The sequence below is a fragment of the Elephantulus edwardii genome, unplaced genomic scaffold (genome assembly GCF_000299155.1).
Source record: "Elephantulus edwardii isolate Elephantulus edwardi_28Jun2011 unplaced genomic scaffold, EleEdw1.0 scaffold00014, whole genome shotgun sequence".
NCBI lineage: Eukaryota > Metazoa > Chordata > Mammalia > Macroscelidea > Macroscelididae > Elephantulus > Elephantulus edwardii.
In genome coordinates this window covers 11,123,629-11,147,174 of record NW_006399764.1, presented here as the reverse complement: position 1 = coordinate 11,147,174, position 23,546 = coordinate 11,123,629, and the positions used below count along the sequence as shown (strand labels likewise).

At 40.6% G+C, this 23,546-nt stretch overlaps 1 protein-coding gene across 1 annotated transcript in view; it reads right to left on the bottom strand.

Moving 5' to 3' along the window:
• Positions 1-20,587, bottom strand: part of PTPLAD2 (protein tyrosine phosphatase-like A domain containing 2) — a 34,697-nt gene extending 14,110 nt beyond the window's left edge. Inside the window, exons 1-3 of the mRNA XM_006881346.1 lie at positions 20,556-20,587; positions 18,281-18,384; positions 13,695-13,822 (exon numbers count right to left, since the gene is read on the bottom strand). Coding sequence (XP_006881408.1) covers positions 13,695-13,822; positions 18,281-18,384; positions 20,556-20,587 — 264 coding nt within the window. The remainder of the gene's footprint in view (positions 1-13,694; positions 13,823-18,280; positions 18,385-20,555) is intronic.
• Positions 20,588-23,546: the final 2,959 nt, after the last annotated feature.

Genomic DNA, 23,546 nt, shown 5'->3' with positions numbered 1-23,546 from the left:
AATGCAAAGAATTCACAGAACTCACACATTTATGGCTTAGTTCCAACTTCTGACTGAGAAAAATAAAAATACATTCTTCTTTCCCAATCTAAAGTTCCTTCTTAAGTGTTATTAATATTCCCTGTACACTTTGCATTTTTTGTGTTCATAGTTAGAAAATCTGACTTTGCTCTCAATGCTCAAAGATAACATATTTGAGACTGAGTGAGGTTATCAGTGATAAAGCAAGCAGGTAATTGCTTTATATTCTTCAAGAGCTGTCTTTATTTTTAAAGAGAACCAAGAAGAGAAAATGAATAATCTGTCACTTAGAATCGTAGGCTATTTGTCTTTGAGAATCATCTAGCGCGGAGAAATCCGAGATTTGCCAATAGCAGGCCACATGATTCGAAGTCCAACGTATAAGCTGTATCTGTGTTTATGACTACAGTGATGAGTCAGCAGTGAGGGTCCTTGCTTGGCTAAGGGGAATTAGGTATGATTCAAACCTTACTCAAGCCATAGAAGCGACTGACAGAGTTGCTTTGCTTTTGTCAGCATTTTCTTATAATGCCCTAGTTTCTTGATTCAACTTTGGTGGAAATAATCTTTGACGTTTTTATTTCTATAATGAATTATATTGAACTACAATTGTAATTGCTGAATGATCCAGTTTGCTGTCATGACACGGGCAGCCTCGGGATACAAGCAACAACAAGTATTTAGACAATAGTTAAATCTTTAATTTGATTAGTACATGCTGATGAGGAAAATATTTTAAGTTTTTTAAAATAAATATCTCAGCAGGAATATGCACATAAATGTATTCATGCATCCAAAGACTTCTAATTGCATGACTTTCTTCTGAAAATCTTCTTGGTAAGACAGTAGAATTTGGTTCTACGTGAAGGATTCTCATTCTCTCTCTCTCCTGATATAATGTTCTGATATTGGCCCAAATCCATCTTTTACCAAAAAAGGACTTTAAGAATGAGAAAAGTCAAGTGACTTGCCTAAGCTATTGGCAGACCTGGAAATAGAAATATCTGAGCTAGATATAGACCTGAGCTGATTATGATGCCAGGTTGCCATTTCAGTGGTGAGGAGAAGGGAGAAGTCTTCTGAAAGCGAGAGACTGGAACTGGACAAGGAGATTCATTCCCTTGAAAATCATCCCCTGGTCATCTGTGGCAGGGTAGGAATGTAATCCCAAACTCACGGAAACCAGAAATCAACACACCAATAAAACCACAACACACATACAGGTAAATGGGCATATACAGGCTTCGCCACATACTATGCCAGTTGAACAAATTATGTGATGGTTATTTAACTCTAACTTGGCCAGTCAAAGGCAGCATGAAAGAGAATGTGGAGGGAGGTAGTCTTAAATGAAGAAATACCATTATTTATTGATGACTTAGTACTAAGTTCCAAATAGATATCATCTCTTTTAATTGCCATTGGAATGCTAAGATGTAGGTATTATTATTATCATCTGTATTTTAGAAAAGTTTGCTACTTTTACAAAATGAAAATGTCCTGGCTACTGGCCTAGAATAAAAATCTGAGCATGCTTGTACTCTTAACCCACAAAACAATATGTTCTCAGTATTGCCTAGATACTGTGTGCTATCCCCATGCCTAATACTCAGGTAGGTTTATATTTTATTCTTTACAAAAGCAAACCCCCTAAAATTATACCTTCAAAACAAAAACTTCTTTGATTTTCTAAACCCACACCCAAACAACTTAAAAAAAAAAGAACTTTCAAGTTTATTTCTTTTCTTTACATGCCATAATTTAAGCAGTTACTTTACTTGGAGCTTAACTCTAAGAAGAACTCAGCCCTCTGCCATTTTAATAAATCCTAAGAGAATATGATTAATTACTAATGAATTGCCTTGTAACATTTAGTGCAACTCAAAGAGGTAAAATAAAATATACAATAAAAACCCTTTAACTTAAGCTGAATTAAACACTGGGGTAACGTGGTCTGTTTAAAGTATGGTAATTATAAAACAAAAATACCGTAAGTTATTATGCATCGTTTGGGAATCCTAACTTGCTGGTAAAGCAATGACTAGGAACTATGTTGTTTCTTTATAAATTGGAGCTAGCACTTTGTTTATAAGCTGTTTAAGGGATAAAATGATACTTCAACTGGAGGGAGAACTCCAAAATCTTGAAAATGTATTCATTTTGGCCTGACAGACTATTATTTCATTAAAATGATAACCCGACATATGCCAATACTGTGAACTTTTGTTGAAAGCTTCATAAGTATGCCTTATACGTTTCCAAATCGCCAGTTACTTTCTTCTCTAAAATGAAAGCCATTAAAACATTGTTTTTTCACATTTTCTTTCTTCACTTCCTCTGCATTTAATCGAGTTAGTTAAGTACATTGTTCTAGGTCCTGTGGGATGCAGTGGTGAGCAAGACCAACTCTCGGCCTTCATGGTGTTTGTATTCTACTTGGTGACGCAGGAAGTCATCAGATAGAACGTGAATGCCCCTTGGAGTCAAGGATTCTGAAGCTTCGTCTGACATATTTTGGGCATGTTGCAAGGAGGGACTGGTCCTTGGAGAGGGACATATTGTTTGACAGAGTGGAGGGATGGTGCAGGAGAAGAAGACCCTCAATGAGATGGATCAATTCTGTGAGTGGAGTGGTAAGAATGAGTGCGTTTGAGACAGTGAGGTTGGCACAAGATAGAACGGTGTTTGGGGCTCTTGTACATAGGGTTGCTATGAGTCGCAAATGACTCGATGGCACATAACAACAACAACAACAACTCCTGATTGAGATCGCTCAGAGAGTCTTTAGTATGCTGAACCCTGCTCAGAAGCAATTTTGGTAAACACAGAAAATGGTTCATGTCACTTTGGATCACAGATGGAATTTCTCTGGGCATCATTTTACAGAAATAATTTTTATTTGTTAGATTTTAAAAATGTTATTTGATGATATTCTTAAATATTAATAAACATGTGTTTATGGTAATAGAGAGGGAAGTATGAAGAATTTAACAATTTTAGGTCAAAAGGAAATTGGATAAATTATATTGTGCTAGGTTTTCTCCTGGAGAGGGTTAAACCAGGCTGCTCCTTGGAGGCAAGGATTCTGAGGCTTCATCTGACAGTATTTGGACATGTTGTAAGGAGGGACCAGTCCTTGGAGAGAGACATCATGCTTGGGAGGGTGGAGGGACAGTGCAGGAGGGGAAGGCCCTCCATGAGGTGGATTGATTCAGTGACTGGTATAATCAGGATGGGTGTGTTCTAGACTGTAAGATTGGCACAGAGTTTGGAGCTGTTGTACATAGGGTCGCTATGAGTCGCAAACGACTCGACAGCACATAACAACAACAGCAGGTTTTCTCCCATGCATATCAATCTAGCGTCATGATACAAAAGTCAGGTTTTTAAGAAATTTTTCTGTCTCTATGGGTTCAGATATCCTAACACAACATCAGTGAAAACCAGTATATTAAGTCTGAAAAAAAGCTGTACAAAATCAATAATCAAAGGTGGGAGTATTTTCATATTATAAAAGCAAAGTTGTCTGGATTAAATCTACTGAAATCAACTCCATTTTTCCATTCAAGATTTTTTTTACTGATATACACACTCATTTTTGAGAAGGGGATTGCAAAGGAGAGATGCATAGCTTTCATTTTTATAATTCATATATCTTAAATCAATTACATGCTTCTTTTGGACCTTTTTACTTTTCCATCTTAAAAATGAAAACTACCATATTACTCTATTTACACACACACACACACACACACACACACACACACACACGTCATTAATGCTGTTGTTAGGTGCTATTGAGTACAACTCATAGCGACCCCTATTAACAACAGATCTGAACCCTGAACAGATCTCACCAACTCCATACATGTAAGCCCATTGCTATATTCACTGAGTCAATCCATCTCATTGAGGGTCTTCCTTTCTTCAGCTGACCCTCCACCTTTCCAAGCATGATATCCCTTTGCAACAAAGACCCTCTTCTAACAATACGTCCCAAATATGTGAGACAAAATTTCACTATCCTTGCCTCCAAGGAGCACTCTGGCTGCACTTATTCCAAGACATATATATTTTGGGTTCTTTTGCCATCCATGGAATATTCATGTGGATACTCTTGTCCAACACCACAACTCAACGACATCAATTCTTCTTTGTCAACCTTATTCACCATCCAACTCTCAGATGCATAGCCAGTGACTGAAAAATGACCATGGCCTGAACCAGGCACACCTTAGTGCTCAAGCCAACATCACTGCTTCTCAGTAATTTGGAGAGGTCTTTGGCAGCAGACGTACCTAATACCATGAGTCTCCTGATCTGACAGTTGATACAAAGGGTGTTGGCTGTGGATTCAAGTAAATGAAATAATAGATTGTTTCAATCTTTTCTCAATTTATCATGATGTTGCCTGTTGATCCTGTGGTGAGGATTTTTGTCTTCTTGATGGTGAGATGCAATCAATACTGAGGGATATAGTCTTTGACTCTCTGAAATTAAGTGTTTTAAGTCCTTTTCACTTTCAACAAGAAAGGCTGTGCCATCTGTATACCGAAGGATATTGATTAGTCTTCCTCCAATCCTGATGCCACATTCCTTTTCATAAAGTGCAGCTTCACAAACAATTTGTTCGGTGTATAGACTGAATAGATATAGAGAAAGAATACAGCCCTAACATACTTTTCCTGATTTTAAACCATGCAGTCTCCCCTTATTCTGATAGGGAAAGAGCTTCTTGGTCTAGGTAGGTTTCACATGAGCACAATTAAGTGTTCTGAGTTTTCCATTCTTCTCAATGTTAGTGAGAGTTTGTTATAATCAACAGTCACATGCATTTGCATGGCTAATAAAACACAGATATTCTTCTGGTATTCTCTGCCAGGATCCATCTGACACCAACAATGATATACCTGGTACCACAGCCTCTTCTAAAACCTTCAAGAAGTTCTCTGTCAATGTACTATTCTAGCAGGTGCTTTGTGATCTTCGGCAATATTTTGCTTGTCTTTGATACTAATTTCCACATTCTACTGGATCACCATTCCTAGGAATGGGAACAAATACGGATCTCTTCCAGTATGTTGGCCAGGCTGCTGTCTTCCAAATTATCTGGTGTGGACTAGTGAGCATGTCCAGAACTGCATCTGTTAGTTGTAACACGGCAATTGGTATTCATTCCATCAATTTCTTCAACCTTACTTTTTTTGTCATTGCCTTCAGTATAGCTTGAACTTCTTCCTTCATTATTTTCACTGGCTCCTGTTCATATGATACTTCCTGAAATTTTAGTGTCAACAAGTCCTTTTGGTACAGTGATTCTGTGTATTCCCTCTATTTTTGATACTTCCTGGATCATTGGAGATTTTGCTCATAGCATTTCTAAGTACTGCAACTTGAGGCTTGAATTTGCTTTTCAATTCTTTCAACTGCAGAAATGCTGAGTGAGTTCCTCCCTCTTTATTCTCCAACTTCAGCTCTCTCTGTACATGCCATTTTAATACCTTTATTTTTGTCTTCTTGAGCTGCCCTTTGAAATCTTCTGCATTTCTTTCATTTCAGCATATATCTTCTTTTTCCCCTCTTCATTTTGGCTTCTCAACACTCTCCTGCGATTTTCAGAGTCTCTTCTGATATTTATCTTCATCTTACCTCCCCTTCTCTGCTTTTGTAATGCCTTTTTGCTCTCTCTGTGGATCATACCCTTGATGTCATCCCATAACTCATCTGATCTTCAATCATCAGTGTTTAATGCTTCAAATCTATTCTGGAGATGATTTTGAACAGACTCAAAGGATTTTGGACTTTGTGGACTGTTTTTAATTTTCTTCAGCTACTGTTTGAACTTGAACATGAGCAACTGATGGTTTGAACTTGAACATGAGCAACTGATGGTCAGTTCCACAGTCAGCAACTGGCCTGGTTTGGCTGCTAATATTGAGCTTTTCCAACAATTCTTTCCACAGATGTAGTCAATACTATTCTAAAGAAGTCCATTGGGTAGGGTTAATGTTTAAAGCTGCCTTTTGTGTTTAAAAAAAAAAGGTATTTTCAATTAATAAATCATTGAACATATAAAATTCAATCATTTGACATCCAGCCTCATTTTGGTCACTTAAGGCAATCTTTAAGAACACCATTCCCTCTTTCTTGTTTCCAACTTTTGTATTCCAATCACCTATAATTATTAACGCATCTTGATTGCATTTTGGTCAATTTCAGTCTGCAAACGTTGGTAGAAATCTTCAGTTTCCTCTCTCATGACCTTCATATTTGAATAATGGTCATGTTAATGGGGCTTCTTTTGCATATAGATAGTATCCTATCAGGGGCTTCCTTTGCATATAGATAGTATCCTATCACTCACAACATTGTACTTTAGATCTTTAAATTCTCTTTTTCACTATGAATGCAACACCAGTCATCCTTAATTTCACAGTTCCAGCAGAAGAGATGAAATGATTGTCTGATTCAGACTGAGATCTAAGACTCAATTTCTCTATTGTTCATATAGTTTTTCAAAGGCCTGTTATTTCAGAAGTGGATGGTAAATCCTGCTTCCTAGTTTGTCTTAATCTGAGAGCTCTGCTGAAACCTGGCCACCATGGGGGAGCCTTCTGGTACCTGAAACACCAGTGGTGCAGCTTCCACAAACCACAGAAACACACAAGTTACCCAAGTACAGCAAACTAAGAAATAAGTGCTGTACTAATACATGATGTGAAGAGTTACATACCTTAGCTACAAACCAGTTTTTATTGTTATATGTCAGAGTCAACTACAATTCATAACTATTCTATCAACAACAGCTCTGAACCTTACCTTAACATAAGCAGACCTAACCCTCTCCGACACACCTGACCCCATTGGCACAGCCACTGTGTCAGTCAGTCTATCTCATTCAAGGTCTTCCTCTATTTTGTTGACCCTCCACCCTTCCAAGCACGATATCCTTCTCCAAGGACTGGTTTCACCCTTCCCAGACAGATCTATTTCTTCTCTTGTTTAATACTCTTCTCCAGCATCACAGCTCCAAGGCAGCCATCCTTCTTCTGTCATCCTTAGTTAATGTCCAGCTCTCAGATGGATAGAAAGCAATTGAGAAGACCACGACCTAGATCAGATACATCTTAGTCTCTAGACAGACATTAATGCCCCTTAGAATTCTGGAGAATTCCTAAAAGTCCGACATCAGACTTTTCTACAGCAACTCATCTTTTGATTACTGACTGCCGAGAGGGTTGATTGTGGATCTAAGCAAAAGGAAATTGCTAACAGCCTCAATCTTTTCTCCATCTACCATGATGCTGCTAATTGGCCTGGTGGGGAGAATTTTTTTTCCCCTTGATGCTGAGATGCAATCCATATTGAAGACTGCAGAGTTCTTGACTTTCTGCAGCAAACGTTTCAAGTCTTCCTCAGTTTTTGCAGGCAAGGTTGTGTTATCTGCATAATGCAGGTCGTTGATAAGTCTTCCTTCAATCTTGATGCCACATACTTCATAAAATACAGCCTCTCAAATTATCTGCTCTGCATTTAGATTGAAAAGCTTTGGAGAAAATATACATGCCTGATGCACTCCTTTCTTGATTTGTTAATGACAAAATAATTGGCAACATGCAATTAGTTCTCCCCAAACTGGAATGGCCTGAATGCAGAATTTGGAAACAATGAGGTAGGAATGATAGTCAGAAAATATAGTCTTGATCACTGAAATGAGGATGGACATTGAATGATTGAATTTTGCATGTTCAGTAATTTATTTATTCCAAATATCTTTTTTAAGATTTATGATCAGTGATTTGCAACTCTTATTTATACATATACCTTTATTACTACATGTATGTAACTTCTAAAAAGCACAGAACAACCAAACCCAGAATACTAGCATACTCCTACATATTTGATACATGTGGTAATAAGTACTCAATTAGATTAACTGGTTCCTACAGCCAGTTGAAATGACTTATCTTAATTTTTGGAAGATCCCTTCCCAAGGAGAGAGTTCAAGATGTGATTTACCAACTTCCCAAGGCCAACGTCAAAATCACATTATAACTGTCCAGAAAGGTTCTCTGCATTTTGCAAAGCAGCTGGACACCACACCTTTTTGAAGACGTTGTATGCACTCAGCTATAACTACCCTGCAAGGGGCTTAGCCTCTCTCTTAACCACAATTTCTTCATTAAAAATGAGGAAACAGGAAAACCAAGGGATTACACAACTGCAGCGTTTTGTTTGACTATTTTAAAGCAGCAGGTGTTGAGTCATTGCTTAATGATTCCTAATTGTCTGCAGAATTGTATATAGGCAAGAGGAGAAAATGAAACTTTAAACATGATGAAAAATGTTTTTTAAGCTTTCTCCAACACAATTCTACCCTGAAAACCATGAACAGTTTGTGTGAGTGAAAGAAATAATGGACAGATAAAATCAGAAAGGCAAATAAATAAAAATTTTAACAGAGGGTATGCAAATCACCACAGCAAAAGTGAACACTAATCAATCCGGGATGAGAATGGTAATTGTCTCTCTTCAAATGATGATCCCTCACACGTCATTTCTCTCAACATGAGAAGTCTTATCAATCATTTGAGCTCTATTTACTGTGAAGTTTGCAACCTCATCTTCAAATTAATGTACAAATGTATATTTGTCCTTAGTTTTAGTTACCAAACTAAGATAGGGTTCTTGAGTTATAATAAGCCTCTTTCTACAGAGTATTAGAGTTTAATTAAGCCTACCCAATGCCACTGAGTGAATTCTGACTCACAGGCACCCTCCTTCAGGTTTCCAAGACTAAACTTGATGGGAGAAAGTTGCCCATCTTTCTCCCCTGGAGTGGCTGGTAGATTCAAACTGCCAAGCTTTCAGTTAGGAGACATTATAGACTACTCTAGAAGGGCTGCTTAGAATTTTAATTGCCTTTGTTGTTAGGTGACATTGAGTTAGATAGAACTAATAGCAACCTTATGAACAATGTTGTTGTTGTTGTTGTTGTGTACTGTTGAGTCTCTTGCGACTCAAAGCGACCCTATATACAAGAGCCCTAAACCCTGCTCTATCCTATACCAACCTCATTGTTTCCGACACACCAACTCCCATTACCCCAGTCACTGAATTGACCCATCTCATCGAGGGTCTTCCTCTCTTGGGCTGTCCCTCCACCTTCTCAAACATGACGTCCCTCTCCAAGGACTAGTCCTTGCAACATGCCCAAAGTATGTCAGACAAAGTTTCAGAATCCTTGCCTCCAATGAGAAGCGTGGTTTCACCCTCTCCAGGACGAACCTGTTTGTTCTCCTAGCAGTCCATGGTATATTCAACACTCTTCTCCAGCACCACAGCTCAAAGACATTAATTCTCTTTCTATCATCCCTAGTCTCTGTACAGCTCTCTGAAGCATAGCACACATTTTCGAAGACTATAGCCTAGATCAGGTGCTCCTTAGTCTCTGATGTTGTTGCTAGATCTCTTTAAATTAAAACAGAATTTTAATTAGAAGGGGTTAAAATCATACTCAAATAGCTAAAATGTCTGCAACTCCCTGTTAGGGTCTTAGCCCCACTCTTGACCATGTGAGTTAAGAGATAAATCAGACCTCTAAACAGTCAAATGGTTCATATTGTTAGTCAAGTCTTAATAAATTTTAGAAAACATAAAAAATACTCAACAAAAATTTTCTCAGCACATTTAATGTGCTCAGTCACTTTTCCTCCTTAAAAAGTTACTCATTCTTATTTTCTCGCTAGCTACTTTCTCTACATCGACAATAATTAAAATAACCCTACTCTTAATTTTGATAATGCTGTTCTCCATGATATTAACCAATTTAGCTACATGATCACTGGCATATTTGAGCTAAGTGCAATCAGACTCCAAGAAAACTAATTCCATATGATAGAATTTAACTTATGTTTAACTTAGGTTATTAAATCACCACTCATGTCAATCTATCATGCTGTTATGATTGTCACATTACTTTGACACGAGAAGCTATGCTACTAATATTTTTAATATCATCAGGGTCACCCAAGGTAGATTTTAATGGAGCTTCCATAGTCACTCAAAGAGGCCCTGGCTATCTACTTATTAAATAATTGACCAATGAAAACCTTATGGATAACAGCAAAATATTGTCTGACATAGTGCTGGAAGAGAGGTCCCTCAAGTTCCTCAGGAGATGCTCAAAATATGACTGGAAAAGATGTGCCACCTCAGGGTAGCACTGACCTTAACCATGTGGAGAGAGTAAACCTTTCAAGATCTTTATTTGCTGATGTGGCAGAACTCAAAACCTGAAGGAACAAACATCCATTAATACTCAAAATGAGGGGTGTACAAAGCATGGATCAATGATACTTGGAAATTGCCAAAAGAAAAGGAACACTTGAAATTGCTATACCAGGCATTAGAGCTGAAATAGACAAGTATTGGCCAATTTGAATCAAATGACTCTAGTCCACTATGTCAGTAGTGGTGAGGTGAATGATGCTAAATTCATCACTAAATGAACATTTCAAAATCTGTTCTCAATACAACGTTATTCATGATAGAGTTTTATCCATCTGTCTAAAAAGAAGACCATTTAATATGACTATTTCCTCAACTTATACACTCATAACAGAGATGAAAATACGGATAGATTCTAGCAACATCTGCCATCCAGAATTAGTCAAACATTCAATGAAGATACACAGATCATCACTGGTGAAGATACACAGATCACCACTGGTTGCTGGAACACAAATGTTGGAAATGAAGAAGGATCAGTAGTTGGAAAGCATGACATAGCTGACAGAGGCAGTGCCACTGGAGATGGCATGACGGATTCTGTAAGAACAGCAACTTGGGATGCAAGTGACACAGTTCTGCTTGCGGAAATTAAAGAGGACTTGAAGGACTTGCTTATGAAGATCAAACACTACAGCATAGATTATAGTACAAATTATACCTCAAAGAAAACAAAAATCCTCACAGATGGACCAATAAGTAACATGAAAGATAAACAGAGAGAAGCTTGACATTCTCAAAGATCTCATGTTACTTGGATCCACAGTGAATGCTCAACCAGGAAGTTGGCAGTCCAGAAGTCAAATGTGGTACTGCACTGCGCAAATCGGCTGCAAAAGACCTCGTAAAGTTTTTAAAAACAAAGAAACTGTCTTGAAGACTTGGCCTAACACAATGTATTTTTAATTGTATCATATATACTCAAGGGAGCTCTGATAGCCTAGTGGCAAGAAGCTGCACTGGAATTCTGAAGGCACCCAGTTTGAGGCCACCAGCTGTAGGAAAAAGATGGGCAATCTCCTAAGTGACGAACTGCCTCTGGAAACCTGCTGGAGAGTCAGCTACGGGTCCGTCCCAACTCTATGGTACACAACAACATATACACTCAAAAGCTGGACAATGAATAAGGAGCCAAGAATAATTATGCTGTTGGCAAAGAATACTGAATAAACCATGGACTTCCCAAGAACAAAAACCCTTAAAGAAGTTTAGCGAGAGGGCTCCTCAGAAGCAAGGACGGGGATGTGGTCTCACTGAATTTGGACATGTTATCAAAAGGAGCCAGTACATGGAGAAGGATTTCCTGCTTGATAAAGTAAGGTCAGCAGCAAGGAGGAAGACTCCAGAGAGATGTACTGACAACAAGAGGCTCAAACCTATGTTTGCTATCAACGATGGTAAGGATGGGATAGACCAGGCGGTGCTGTGGTCTGATGTACAAAGCATTGTGATGAGTCACAACCAAGGAAGGCACCCAACAATGTCAACACGCCTTATTTCAATTCATATAACATCACCATTGTAATGCATGTTATCTCTCAAAATTGACTTGCTAACGTTCAGCACAAATGATACTTTTTATATAAAACATAAAATTAGAATCTCCCCTAATCCTGTGTGCAGCCCTGAATTTGTCATAATCTCTTTAGGATTACATTGCTATTTACATCTTTAAAAACTTCTGTGGTGTTTTGAGTGGATCGTAATACAGGCGTTTATGTTACTCCTTCCTTCGATACAAATGTGAGGAACATGTTTGTGTTGTAGCCACTACTCTTTGTGCTGGCAGTCCAGGAAGATTCTGACATATTTTAACAATGACATATTTATTAAGTGAACTTGTCAAGTGTAGTTATTTTTCCACTTTTAAATTTTATTTTGGGGATAGCTAAAACTACATTCATGTAAATATCTATTTCTGTAAATTTTAAACACATGTTCATGTAGTTACCTAACTCTAAGCAGAACATCTTCCTTACGGAAATTACTACTTTTTCCATTTTTCTTGTCCTTAATCTAGCAACTATTTTTCTATAGTGCATTTTAGGAACACTGTAATCAAATCCAGAGACATGGTAGAGGAAACAAATAAGAGCTAAAACATTAGTAGCTACCAGTATTGTTATACTAAGTGCCAGGAACTTATTTTTATTTTATCCATTTTCACCATAACCTCAAGAGATATGTATTCTTGTTTTCACTGTATATAAGAAAAAAGGAAAAAACCAAACAAACATGAGGTTCAGAATGATTAAGCAATTTGGTCAAAGCCAGACCTTAAAACTGGAACTTGAATCCAGGATTGTACAATCCTTAAGTTCATGCTAGTTTTTCTGTTATGTACCATCGAGTGAGAACCAACCCCTAGCTGACTCTCCAGTGGGTCTTCAGAGGGAGGAAATCACATGGAAGGAGACTGCTCAACTTCACCCTGCAGAGAAGCTGGTAGATTCAAACCGTGTACCTTTACGTTCATGCTGAGATCTTTCAATTTATTTCCAGTGAAAGTGGCAAAATGAACCATAAATGGCGAGAGAGTATCCTATATTTAGGATATAAGTAAAGGTAACTTTTTGATTGTCCATTCTTTGCTCTGGTGGCGTAGTGTTAAGGAGCTGCACAGCCAAACCAAAGACAAGTAAGTGATTAGAATCCACCAGCTGCTCCTCGGGAGAAAGAAAGAGATCCAGTCTCCTTCCATGTGATATTCGGCCTCTGTAAACCTGCTGGAGGGTCAGCCAGGAGTTGTTCCTACACAACAGAAACAGACAACACTCTGCTAGGTATTTTGTGTGGTCAGTGATTATTGCAGTACGATTCTAGAGCTGGTAGGTGGAAGATCAGGCACCAAACCCAAATCTGAAAGATGCCTAGCCTGGATTTTTTTCCAGTGTTCTATGCCACTCTGACCCTCTAGTAAGATGAGGAGGAAACATCTGAGGACAGAATCCACAGTGCTGCACAGATCACCAAGCTTCAACGCCCCGGGTGTTTCAAACAGCTCTTCCACCTATGTAATGCTTGGAATAAGCTAATCCTTTCATAGAATTATTTTTTTTAAATTAATAATTGCATAAGAAGGTCTGATGGTGCAGTGGGTTAACATATTGGGCTGTTAACCAAGCAGCTGGCGGTTTGAATTCGCCAGCTGGTATACAGGAGGAAAAACAGGCATTCTCCTCTCTGAAACTCAAGTGTCAGAAGCCTCCTCCAGGGTCACTGGGAGGTGGAGTAAACTTGATGGCAGTAGGATTACTTTGAAAACTAAAGAGTGAAGGCAGTGGTTGCTTTTTACCTGCCATAAAGTCAAGAGAAGCTGTAAACAGAGAAGAGATAAATTACAGGTTATGTATAATTAAGAAAAAAATATTATTAAAGCTTACCTGCAGAAACCTGGGGAGAAGATGGTTTGATTCAATGCCAACAAATATATGCAGCAATTCCAGCAGGGAAACGGACTGGCAAAGGCGCATCACAAGTCCAATAGCATAAAAAGTGTCAACCATTGAATCTGTGCCCAGTGAAAAATAGAGACAGGAAGTCAAGGGAATGTAGAAAGCTGGAGAGCGGGCCAAATCTGTACAGGGCTTTGCAAAACACCAAGGTTATTTATGTTCTTTTTCACTGAATGTGTCAGAAATTCTACAGGCACGCTGCTACATTACTAACAATGCAGTGCAAGAAAAGAATGCATTTCCTATTGTAGTTAGTGCATTTTAATCATTACTCGTCTAAAAAGAAGTGAAAACTTCAGAAAGGGCACGTCACAGCCAAAGCTACCTTAGTCATTCTCCATATCAAACACAAACTCATTACCATTGAGACTTATAGCTGACCCTTAAGTGGGATTTTAGAGGCTGTAAATCCCATGGGAGGAGAGTGTCTGTCATTCTCCCTCAGAGCCTGATGGATCTGGACCATCAAAGACAACAAGCCTTACAGTTAAGAGTGCAAATCTCTGTGGACTACGTCGCCAGAGCTCCCCTGAGTCTCTGTACAGGGGAACATAAAACTATTCCTGCCTAAAAAGTCACCTGCTAGAATTTAGACCCTCTCAAGGGTGCACAGTTTTGGATTTGAGTTTGCTTGGAATAATTATAACGTGGTCATGCTGACCACTTTACCCCTTGACAAGAAAATGATAGAGATGAGAAGAGCATTATTCTAACGAGGTGTTCTGGAAATGCCAGTCATGGACTATAATAAGTAACAGCACCTTAGGCATCCTCAGGATTTGCATCATACATACTTGGCTAGCAATTTTGTTTGTTGATTTTGTTAAAATTAGAATTTTTACTTCTGATCAGGACTTTAGGATTTTTTATTGCCAGGGCCCTCAATGAAACATTGTTTTTAGGGAGAGCTGAAATGGAAGAGAAACAAATGGAAGGATATAATTAATGTTTTAAATTTTGAAATTAAATTCTACCAAGTTAAGGGGAAGCTTTGCTCCATTTACCATCTGTTGAACATTTTTATGGTAATTAATCAAAGAAAATGAAGAGTTTCCCTCTGCAACAATTTTATAAGGCAACACTATCTATCATCGTCCCATTTCACAGAGGAGATGTGAGGCACAGGCAGCCCATATTCTTACCCACAACCTGACCTCACTATTACATGGGATTAGTAAGTACACAGCTCTGTGAAGGAGGAAGCTGGCAGGTCTTAGCTTAGTGGTATTAGGTGTCACTGAGCCAAATATGACTCACAGAGATCCTACAAACACAGCCTTGTCCTATCCTGCCGCACAACCTCTGTCACACGCAAACCCACTGCTGAAGTTATTTGTTCACGTCTTCTTGACTTCTCTTGAGCTACTTAATGGATACACTCATTCAGGAATTGTACCGAACCCTCCCTTAGTTGATTTTGGTCTGCTAAGGGTTACGCTCCTTAGAAGTAGACTCTATCATTATAATTGCAGTATGTGACAGTGTTTGGTGGAGCTCCCTGATTAAAACAAGCTTGGAAGCAGGAATGGCATTCACTTCCAAAATAGCTTGCCTCCAGAAACTCTATGAACTTGGAGAAACGATGAAAGTTATGCAATTGTTCAGTCTTTCATTTACAGGGTCACTATGAGTCGTCTATTATATAAATATAAACATATATAAAGCTATGGGTTGGTTCTGACTCAATGATACAAAACATGTATATAATCATAACTGTAAAGGCAATAAAATAAAGAAATACATTATTGATTAAGGCAACTTTTCTCACTAGAAGCACCAGGGTACCTTTGGCGATGTTGGGTTAATAAAGCATCAAGACAGCATTAAAAAAAAAGTCTTCTGGTTTGTGACTCGTGTTGCAAATGGGCTACATTCTCTTCACACACTCACGGTTTATTTCCCAGACCTAGGAGAGAAGGGTTGGTTTTTTTCTCCCCGAGAATGTTAAAGAAGTTTTCCCCTTTTTGGTTTCTCAGCCTGCGTTTTCTGCAACTTAAGCTCACCCACAGTGCATAGTTATATTTTTTTATGATTAAAGAAAGCAAGTGAACTATTTATTATTCCATTTATCTTAATTGACTTTACAAGTTGTCATTCAGAAGAGCTAAGATTTTATCATTTTATTGTCAAATGGTTTGTCATGAACAGTAATGAAGAGAGTATCATTACAAATACTTATATTTTAAATTCAAGTCTTGGCTGTATTTTTAGAGGCTCTTAACAAATATACTAATTTATCTGTACATTAGAGACATTATAAGAAAGCTGTATTTCAGGAAAAAATTATCTGTAGATTTTTTTTGTTTCAGTAAGAAAAAGTAATCTAAAAAAATTAAAAATAAAAAGTAATCGGACATAATTTCTGGGACCCCAGAAGTAAATTCCTTTCTTTAAAATACAGAAGTCTGGATTGATGAGCATAGCATAATTTCCCCCAGAAATATTCTACACATTTGTTTTTGGCTGAAAAGAGCAATTGCTCAAATTGTCAAGTCACTGAACAGCTGTAAACTGTGATGACACTTAGCCACATGGAGTGGAGTGTGAGAGGATGTTATTTTGACAGTCATTTAATGATTCATTTCTCAAAAACAGAAATGCTATCTACAACCAGAGTCTTTCACTTTTCAGGAAAATGGAGGAAGTGTATGACTCAATGGTTAACACTCATGCTAACACATTAACAAAGATGTTTGTTGTCTTGAGGACGAAGGTTCACCTGACTCGAGTCATGGTATTTTATTCGCTTCATATGCACGTAAAAGCTGGACCACAAATAAGGAAGGCTGAACAATAACTGATACATCAGAATTACATTCTTTTTGTTGCCCAAGAATATTGAACACAGAATAAACTGCCAAAAGAGCAAATCAAACTTTCATGGAAGAAGATTCTTCAGAAACAAGGATGGCTTCATATCATGTACTTTGGACATGTGGTCAGGAGGGACCAGGACCTTGAAAAGGACATTATGCTTGGTAAAGCAGAGAGTCTGAGAACAGGAAGAAGACCCTTCAGCAGTGGGTTCAAACACAGCAGGGATTGTAAGGATGGCCCAGGACCAGGCTGTGTTTTGTTTGGTTGTACACAGGGTCAATATGAGTTGCAACCAACTCAAAGGCACATTAATAATAATAATAATAATAATAATAATAATAACCCTAAGAACAGTGCTCAGGCCTTTCATTCATAGGGTCGCTATAAGTTTCTACGACTCGACGGCACTAAACAACAACAACGACGACGCCAGAGAGAGAGCTATGTTGGCCTAGTGGACAGAAAGTCATGCTACCAAGCCGAAGGTGGGTGATTTTCATCTGTGGCCCTCAGGGCAGGTTCAAATGGTTTTCCTGTCAAACATTTTTCTAGGTGGTATAGCATAGCACTGGTCTGTGCATTGCTGTACAGAGGTAACTCGTGGTTGCTGTGATGCTGACCACTGTAACACTGATGTGCCCATGCTGGACAGTGTTTGCTGGAACTTCCCAATTAAAACAAGTCTGGAAGCAGGAATGGCATCCAATTCCGAAATGGCTTGCCTTCAGAAACCCTATGAACAGTGCTCAGGCCTTGTGTTCATAGGGTCGCTATGAGTCGTCTACAACTTGATGGCACCAAACAACAACAATTAATAATAATAATAAACACTTTAAATTATTATTATTATTATTATTATTATTATTATTAATTATCCTTGTCTAGTCCCTTATAGATGAGCAGTCATTCCCAAAGGCTCATTTTCTGAACAGCACATTACTTCTTACAGAAAGCAGAGGTCCGGGGGAGAGGCTGTGGATTCTGCCATTCATTTATTGTTGCTGTTTGTGCAGTTGAGTTGGGACGACTCCTTGCTCGCCCTCCAGTGGGTTTTCAGAGTTAGTAAACTGCACAGGGAAGAGTGCCAGTCTTTCTCCCATGATTCACTTGTTGTTAAGTGCCATTGAGTCAGGTAGGACTCATAGCAACTCTGAACAGCGGATCAGAACCCTGTACCATCCTCATTCTCTCTGGCACACTCAAGTCCATTGTTAAAGTCACTGTGTCAATTTAATGAGATGCGTTAACACAGTGACTGACTGTAGGCTCAAGCGTGTCAGAGACCCTGAGGATGGCATTTGATAGATCCACTCTTCGTACCTGGGAAATAAAAGACATGGGATGAATTTGGTCCATTATCCATACCTGTGTGCAAAAAATGTTATTTACAGATTTCCAAAAGACATGCTGAATATGCTAAAGTTTGGTGCAGCATCAAAAGGTCCCGTAAAGGATACCACCCAAAGGTCATGTTTTCAGGGCAAAGAGCTCAGTCACAGGGGGAAGTCAAATCCCTTACCTGTATTCTACTTCCTCTTTTCTTTCTGTAACAATGAATACACTTTATTGAAAAACAGCACTTTAATGGGCATGAAGGGTATAGCAAATAAGGAACAGAGAAATTAAACAGAACATTAAAATAAGCAAGACCAGGTAAAAACAAGATTGGGAAACTATTTTGGAGGGGAGTTTTTTACCTTTTCCAAATGTAAAGAATCTGGCTGTCATATTTGTAAAGATCCATGAGTGACCGCAGAACTGGATTAAATAATAGATGAAGAGATAGGTATTCTTCCTCTGCCTAGAAACACAAGAAAAGCTCCATTAAACACTCCCTTTGTTAGGATCATTTCAACATTATAAAGACCAGTGGTCCATTATCAGAATCCCTGGTGGTTTGATGGTTACCAAAAGTTTGGTGGTTCAAACCCAATTACTCAGTAGGAGACTGACGAGGCAGTGTGTTTCCAGAGAGGCTTACAGTCTTGGAAGCCTACGGACAGTTCTCCTCAGTCTTGTGGGGTTGCTCTGAGTTGGAATAGACTTGATTTCAGTGCACGTGTGTCTGGATTATTCCACTATCCCGGAACCCCTGGCACAATGGGTAAGCACTCATTCACACTAATCTAAAGATCTGTGGTTTGAACCCACCAGTCACCCAGTAGGAGGGAAAATGTGTCAGTTAGCTTCTAAAAAGATTCAACTGACAACAACAAAACAAAACCTCTAAGAACTCTGGTGGCCTAGTACATAAGGAGTTATACTCCTAGCCCAAAGCCATGTCTCCTCCAGCAGTTCGAATCCATCAGTAGCTCAGAAGGGGGAAACATGAGTAATCAGAGAGATTACTTTTTACAGTCTAAGAGACCCAATGAATGGTCAGTTCTAAGACTCCATTGGTTACAAAAGATTAACATCTTGTAAACCCAACAAGGTATTTCTACTCTGTCCTGAGGGCTCACAAAGTCAGAACTGATTGAATACCAATGGGTTTGCTCCATTACAAGAGTCTCTTATGTGATTACTCTCAAACACACTTCAGATTTTTGATAGAGTGGCAAAAACCCCTAGCAATTGTTGTGGTAAAAGGACAGCCAGGGTTCCTTAAAGGCAGGAATGGGGAGGCTGATCCATCTTACATACTCTGAGCATGTGTGCTTTCAGGAGGGGCCAGCCCTTTGCAAAGACTATGATGCTTGGAAAAGCTGAGAGTCGGTGAAGGAGAGAAAAAGCTCTCGATGACACAGACTAGAACGGTGACTGCAACCACAGTTTCAAGCACTGTAGAGATTGTGAGGCAAGGTCTCTATTGGTTGCACGCAAGGTCTGGAAGAGTTGGAGTTGGAGTAGACTTGATGGCACCTCCCAACTGCCTAGCATTCACTATCTAATAAAGTGACATCTTACATTTGCTTACAGCCCAATACGGTTGTATCTCAAAATCAATTTTCAGCTTTGATCACGTTGCAATCTTGCTGTCCACAGAGAGCTACAAAGCAAACCCTAAAGATGGCTTTGAATATTTTAAGGAGGGGAATGGCATGGATGGAGAGGGGTAAATGTGGTCGCTATGTGTTCCAGAAAGCAGCTCAGCAGAACCTGGAGGGATCTGGTTGGCAGTAACAGGAGCGAGTAGAAGTAGTGACAGTCCTAAATGGTGGCCAGCTGAGTGAGGCCGACCTGACTGCTGAGTGCATGAGGTGAGGGGACTCTGCACCCGTCTCTGCTTCCTGTCACATTCTCAGGGCAGATGGAAAACGTCCTTAGGAACACACAGAAAGCCGTTTAGTCACTCCAAAGGCCGGAAGAGGGAAGTCCAGCTTGGTTTAAAAATGTGTTGTGGATAGCTGGGGAGATGACTAAGAGAAGACTGGCAGATACACCCTTTGAGGGAGTAAGGAAACCGCCTGAGGTGTTGTTCCCCGAGGGTGGAGACCCTTCCAGAAGGCGGTGGGGTGGTCCTGCCAGTTTTAGCCAACTCAGCCAAAGGGTGGAGAGGTGACACCAGAGAAACAGGGTGAAAACAACTGGAAAGACGTGGGCAAGGGGCAGGGGAGGAGAGGTGGGTTAGCGCGAGCCTTCTCTGACCCCACCATCCCGGACCACCAAGCCCCTTTCTCTAGAGTCAGTCTCCTGGAATCTGCTCAGGCGATGGGTGCTTCTGCAGCAGGCAGACCTAAAGGCCGCCATGCAACATGGGCACCCCAGAAAGGAAAGAAGGGGTTCGCAGGTGAAAGGCAGCGAGGAGGTGGTGCGGGGCAGGCTGAGGGCCCTCGCAGGGAGACGCCACGATGTGTGTTCCCTGTTTCCTCGCCTGTAAAATGGGGAACACGACCGCGCCTTCCCAGGAGGGTGACCCTCGCTGCTGTCTGTCTGTTTGTGTGCCCGGGGCGCACGGGGTGCAGGGCCAAGCCCGCCGGAGTGGGGGCCCCCCCAGGGCCCTCCCGCCCTTGGCCCTGGCCCGCGCCCTACCTGGGCTGCAGCCAGGCCGGGGCCCTCGCCATGCCCGGTGGCCGCGTCCTCGCCGTCCGGGAAAGAGCGCAGGGGAGGGGCGCGGGCGGGGCGTCGAAGGGCGGCGCCTCCTGGGCGAACGGCGGAGAAAAGAAGGAAGACGGGGTGCTGCCCCCGAGCGTCCGCGCTGCACGGCCCCGCTGGGCACCCAGACCAACTTGGAAACGTGACTTCAGGAAAAAAGGGTCGGTCTGGTCGCGCACACACGCTCCCTGGAGGGCACTGGCTGATTCCTCCGGGATGCGAGGACCCCAGGCGCTGGCCGATGCTGTATGCGCCCTGCGCGAGGGGTGCAGACCGCGCTGGGCCACATCCCTGCAAACACCTTTTCCACCCAGAGGCCTGATTCGTCTCTCACCGGGGCTTCAAGCCCTTCTATCCACGCCCCATTCATCTTTAGCCATTTGCCCAGGACTCTTAACTGAAACCTGACCCTGATCACTCAGGCCTCTGGCCACCGAGTCCTTGGTACTCAGATGCTCGACTTTTAGGGTTGCTTGCAAGATCCAGATCTTCCAGCTTCTCTATCCTTTAAGGAAAACATGCCCCCAATAGAACAGACATAAAGTGAACAACATAAACTACGAAGGAGCTAAGCACTTGCAGGGAAGTGGGACCACAGCCCTAGGAGTTAGGAGGTAATACCCCATTTTACTGAAAGGGAAGTTGAGGCTTCCGCAAGTGTTAAGTCACTTGTCCCAGGTCACAGGACTGATAATGGTAGCTTTGGAACTTCAAGGCAGACTTTTCTCCCCTCCGGTTAGATGACAGCTTTTTTATTGCTCTGTATTTTCATTCATTTTTATCACATTCACCTGCCTGTGCGCACTGGGTCTCCCCAAAGCCCCTCTAGCATTTGTTACAGCTGCCTCTTCTCTTCTTGCATCTCTGCTTTCTCCTTCCCACTGGCTTCCCACCGTTTGGAACCCCCCTCTCATCTCTCCCACTCTAGCATTAAACATTTAAGTCTTCTGCTTCTCTCTGGATGTAACTGTCTATCTCCTTGGCATAACCTCAGCCCTTGCCCTCACAATCAGATGCTTCTTAAAAGTCTTTTCCCTCTTCTTAGTCCACCTCACCTTTCATTCCCAAAAGTTACCTGAAGCCTCTCTTAGCGGCTCTGGTAATTTCACTGGGTGCATGTTCTGTATTGCCTGTGCCAGATGATCCACATGGTCCTTGCTCTTAACAGAACATTTGTGGTAAAGTTCAAAGGCGTCTATTCTTCTGCCATCCTTAGTCATTTTCCAGCTCTCTGATGCACAGTAAGTAATCGCGAAGACAATGGCCTGGATTAGGTGCACCTTAGTCTCTAGACTGACACTGTTGCTTTTCAGCACTCTGGAGAGGTCCCTGACAGCAGATTTTCTCAATATAATTCATCTTTCGATTGCCTGACTGCTGGAGCTAAGAGTGTGGATTGTAGAGCCGAGCAAGCTGTAATTGTTTACGACCCCAATCTCTTCGTAACTATCATGATGCTGCCATTTGGACCAATGGTGAGAAAATGCGCATGCTTACCAAATTATTGCCCTCTCTTTTTCCCCACAGGGAAATTACCACCATAGCATTTGATGACGTTTTTACGTAGTGCCATCAGGTCAGAACTGACCCATATCTGAGAACTGGACAATGACTAAGGATGGCAGATGAAGAATAGATGCCTTTGAGCATCAGTGCTGGAGAAGAGCCTTGAACATATAATGGACCACCAAGAAAGTAAATAGGTCTGTCTTTCAGAGGGTAAAACCAAGTTTCTCCTTGGGGGCTAGGATTTTGAAGTTCTGTCTCACTTACTTTGGGCACATGGCCAAAGGAACCAGTCCTTGGAGAAGGACTTCCTGCTTGGAAGGGTGGAGGAACAGCACAGGAGAGGAAGACCCTGGGTGAGATGGTTCATGCAGTAACTGAGTGAATGGGGCTTCTCGTCTCTCTAGTGCAATATTCTAAGTCTCTTTTGATATCCATTTTGGTCTTTTTTTCTTCTTCCTTCTTAGTAATGACTCTTTACATTCTTCCTGAACAATATTCTTGATATCTTCCCACAGCTCACCTGGTCTTCGTTCACTAGTTCCAACACCTTAAACCTATCTCTGAGTTGGTTTTTAAATTCATGGAAGATAGACTCAAGGTCAAATTTTGATTCCTGTGGATATGATTTAAACTTCTTTAGATTTAATTTGGACTTGCATATGATGTAGTGCCTCAGAAACAAACCTTCCTTGATTTTGACTGATAGTGATTCCATGTATGTCAGAGGAAACCTATGCCGTCCAGGATTTTTTGCAATAAGTCACCAAGTCTTTCTTCCAAGGCTCTTCTGGGTAAACTCAAACATCAGTCGAGCCTTTCAGTTGGCAATTGAGAGCTTTATTTAGCCTTTCACTCATCTTGAGTATGGCTGGTGACTGTGGTCCCCACCTACCTGACTACATAACAGAGTCTCAGAAACTTCTGCTCCTTAATAGCAGTGAGAACTTAATGGTTTTAGTAGGGTTTTTTTCTTTTAGGAAAAAAACCAACCAACTTTTTATTATGACTTGTTTCAAAAAACAAACTAAAACCAAATCTCTTCTTTCATGATATTGTTTGCAATCCCCAATATGTCAATGTGACTCTTCTCACTTTCTCCACGTGTTTACCATGTCCATTTGAGATGGATTGATACAGTGACTGGGGCAATGGGGGTTGGAGTGTCTGAATTAGTGAGACTGGCTCAGGACAGGGCAGGGTTCAGAGCTGCTATACATAAGGTTGCTATGGTTGCTAAGGTTGGCAACTTGAGACTTGATGGCACTTAACAACAATAACATTTGGATAACTTAACAGTTGTTTAACTTCTTTAGGCAAAGTTAATTTGCCAAAAGTACAAAATTGTGTGGTAGACTCTTTCCCCTATGAAGCAGCCAGTGGATACAAACCTTGAACTTTTCCGTTAGGAGCCCAACCTCT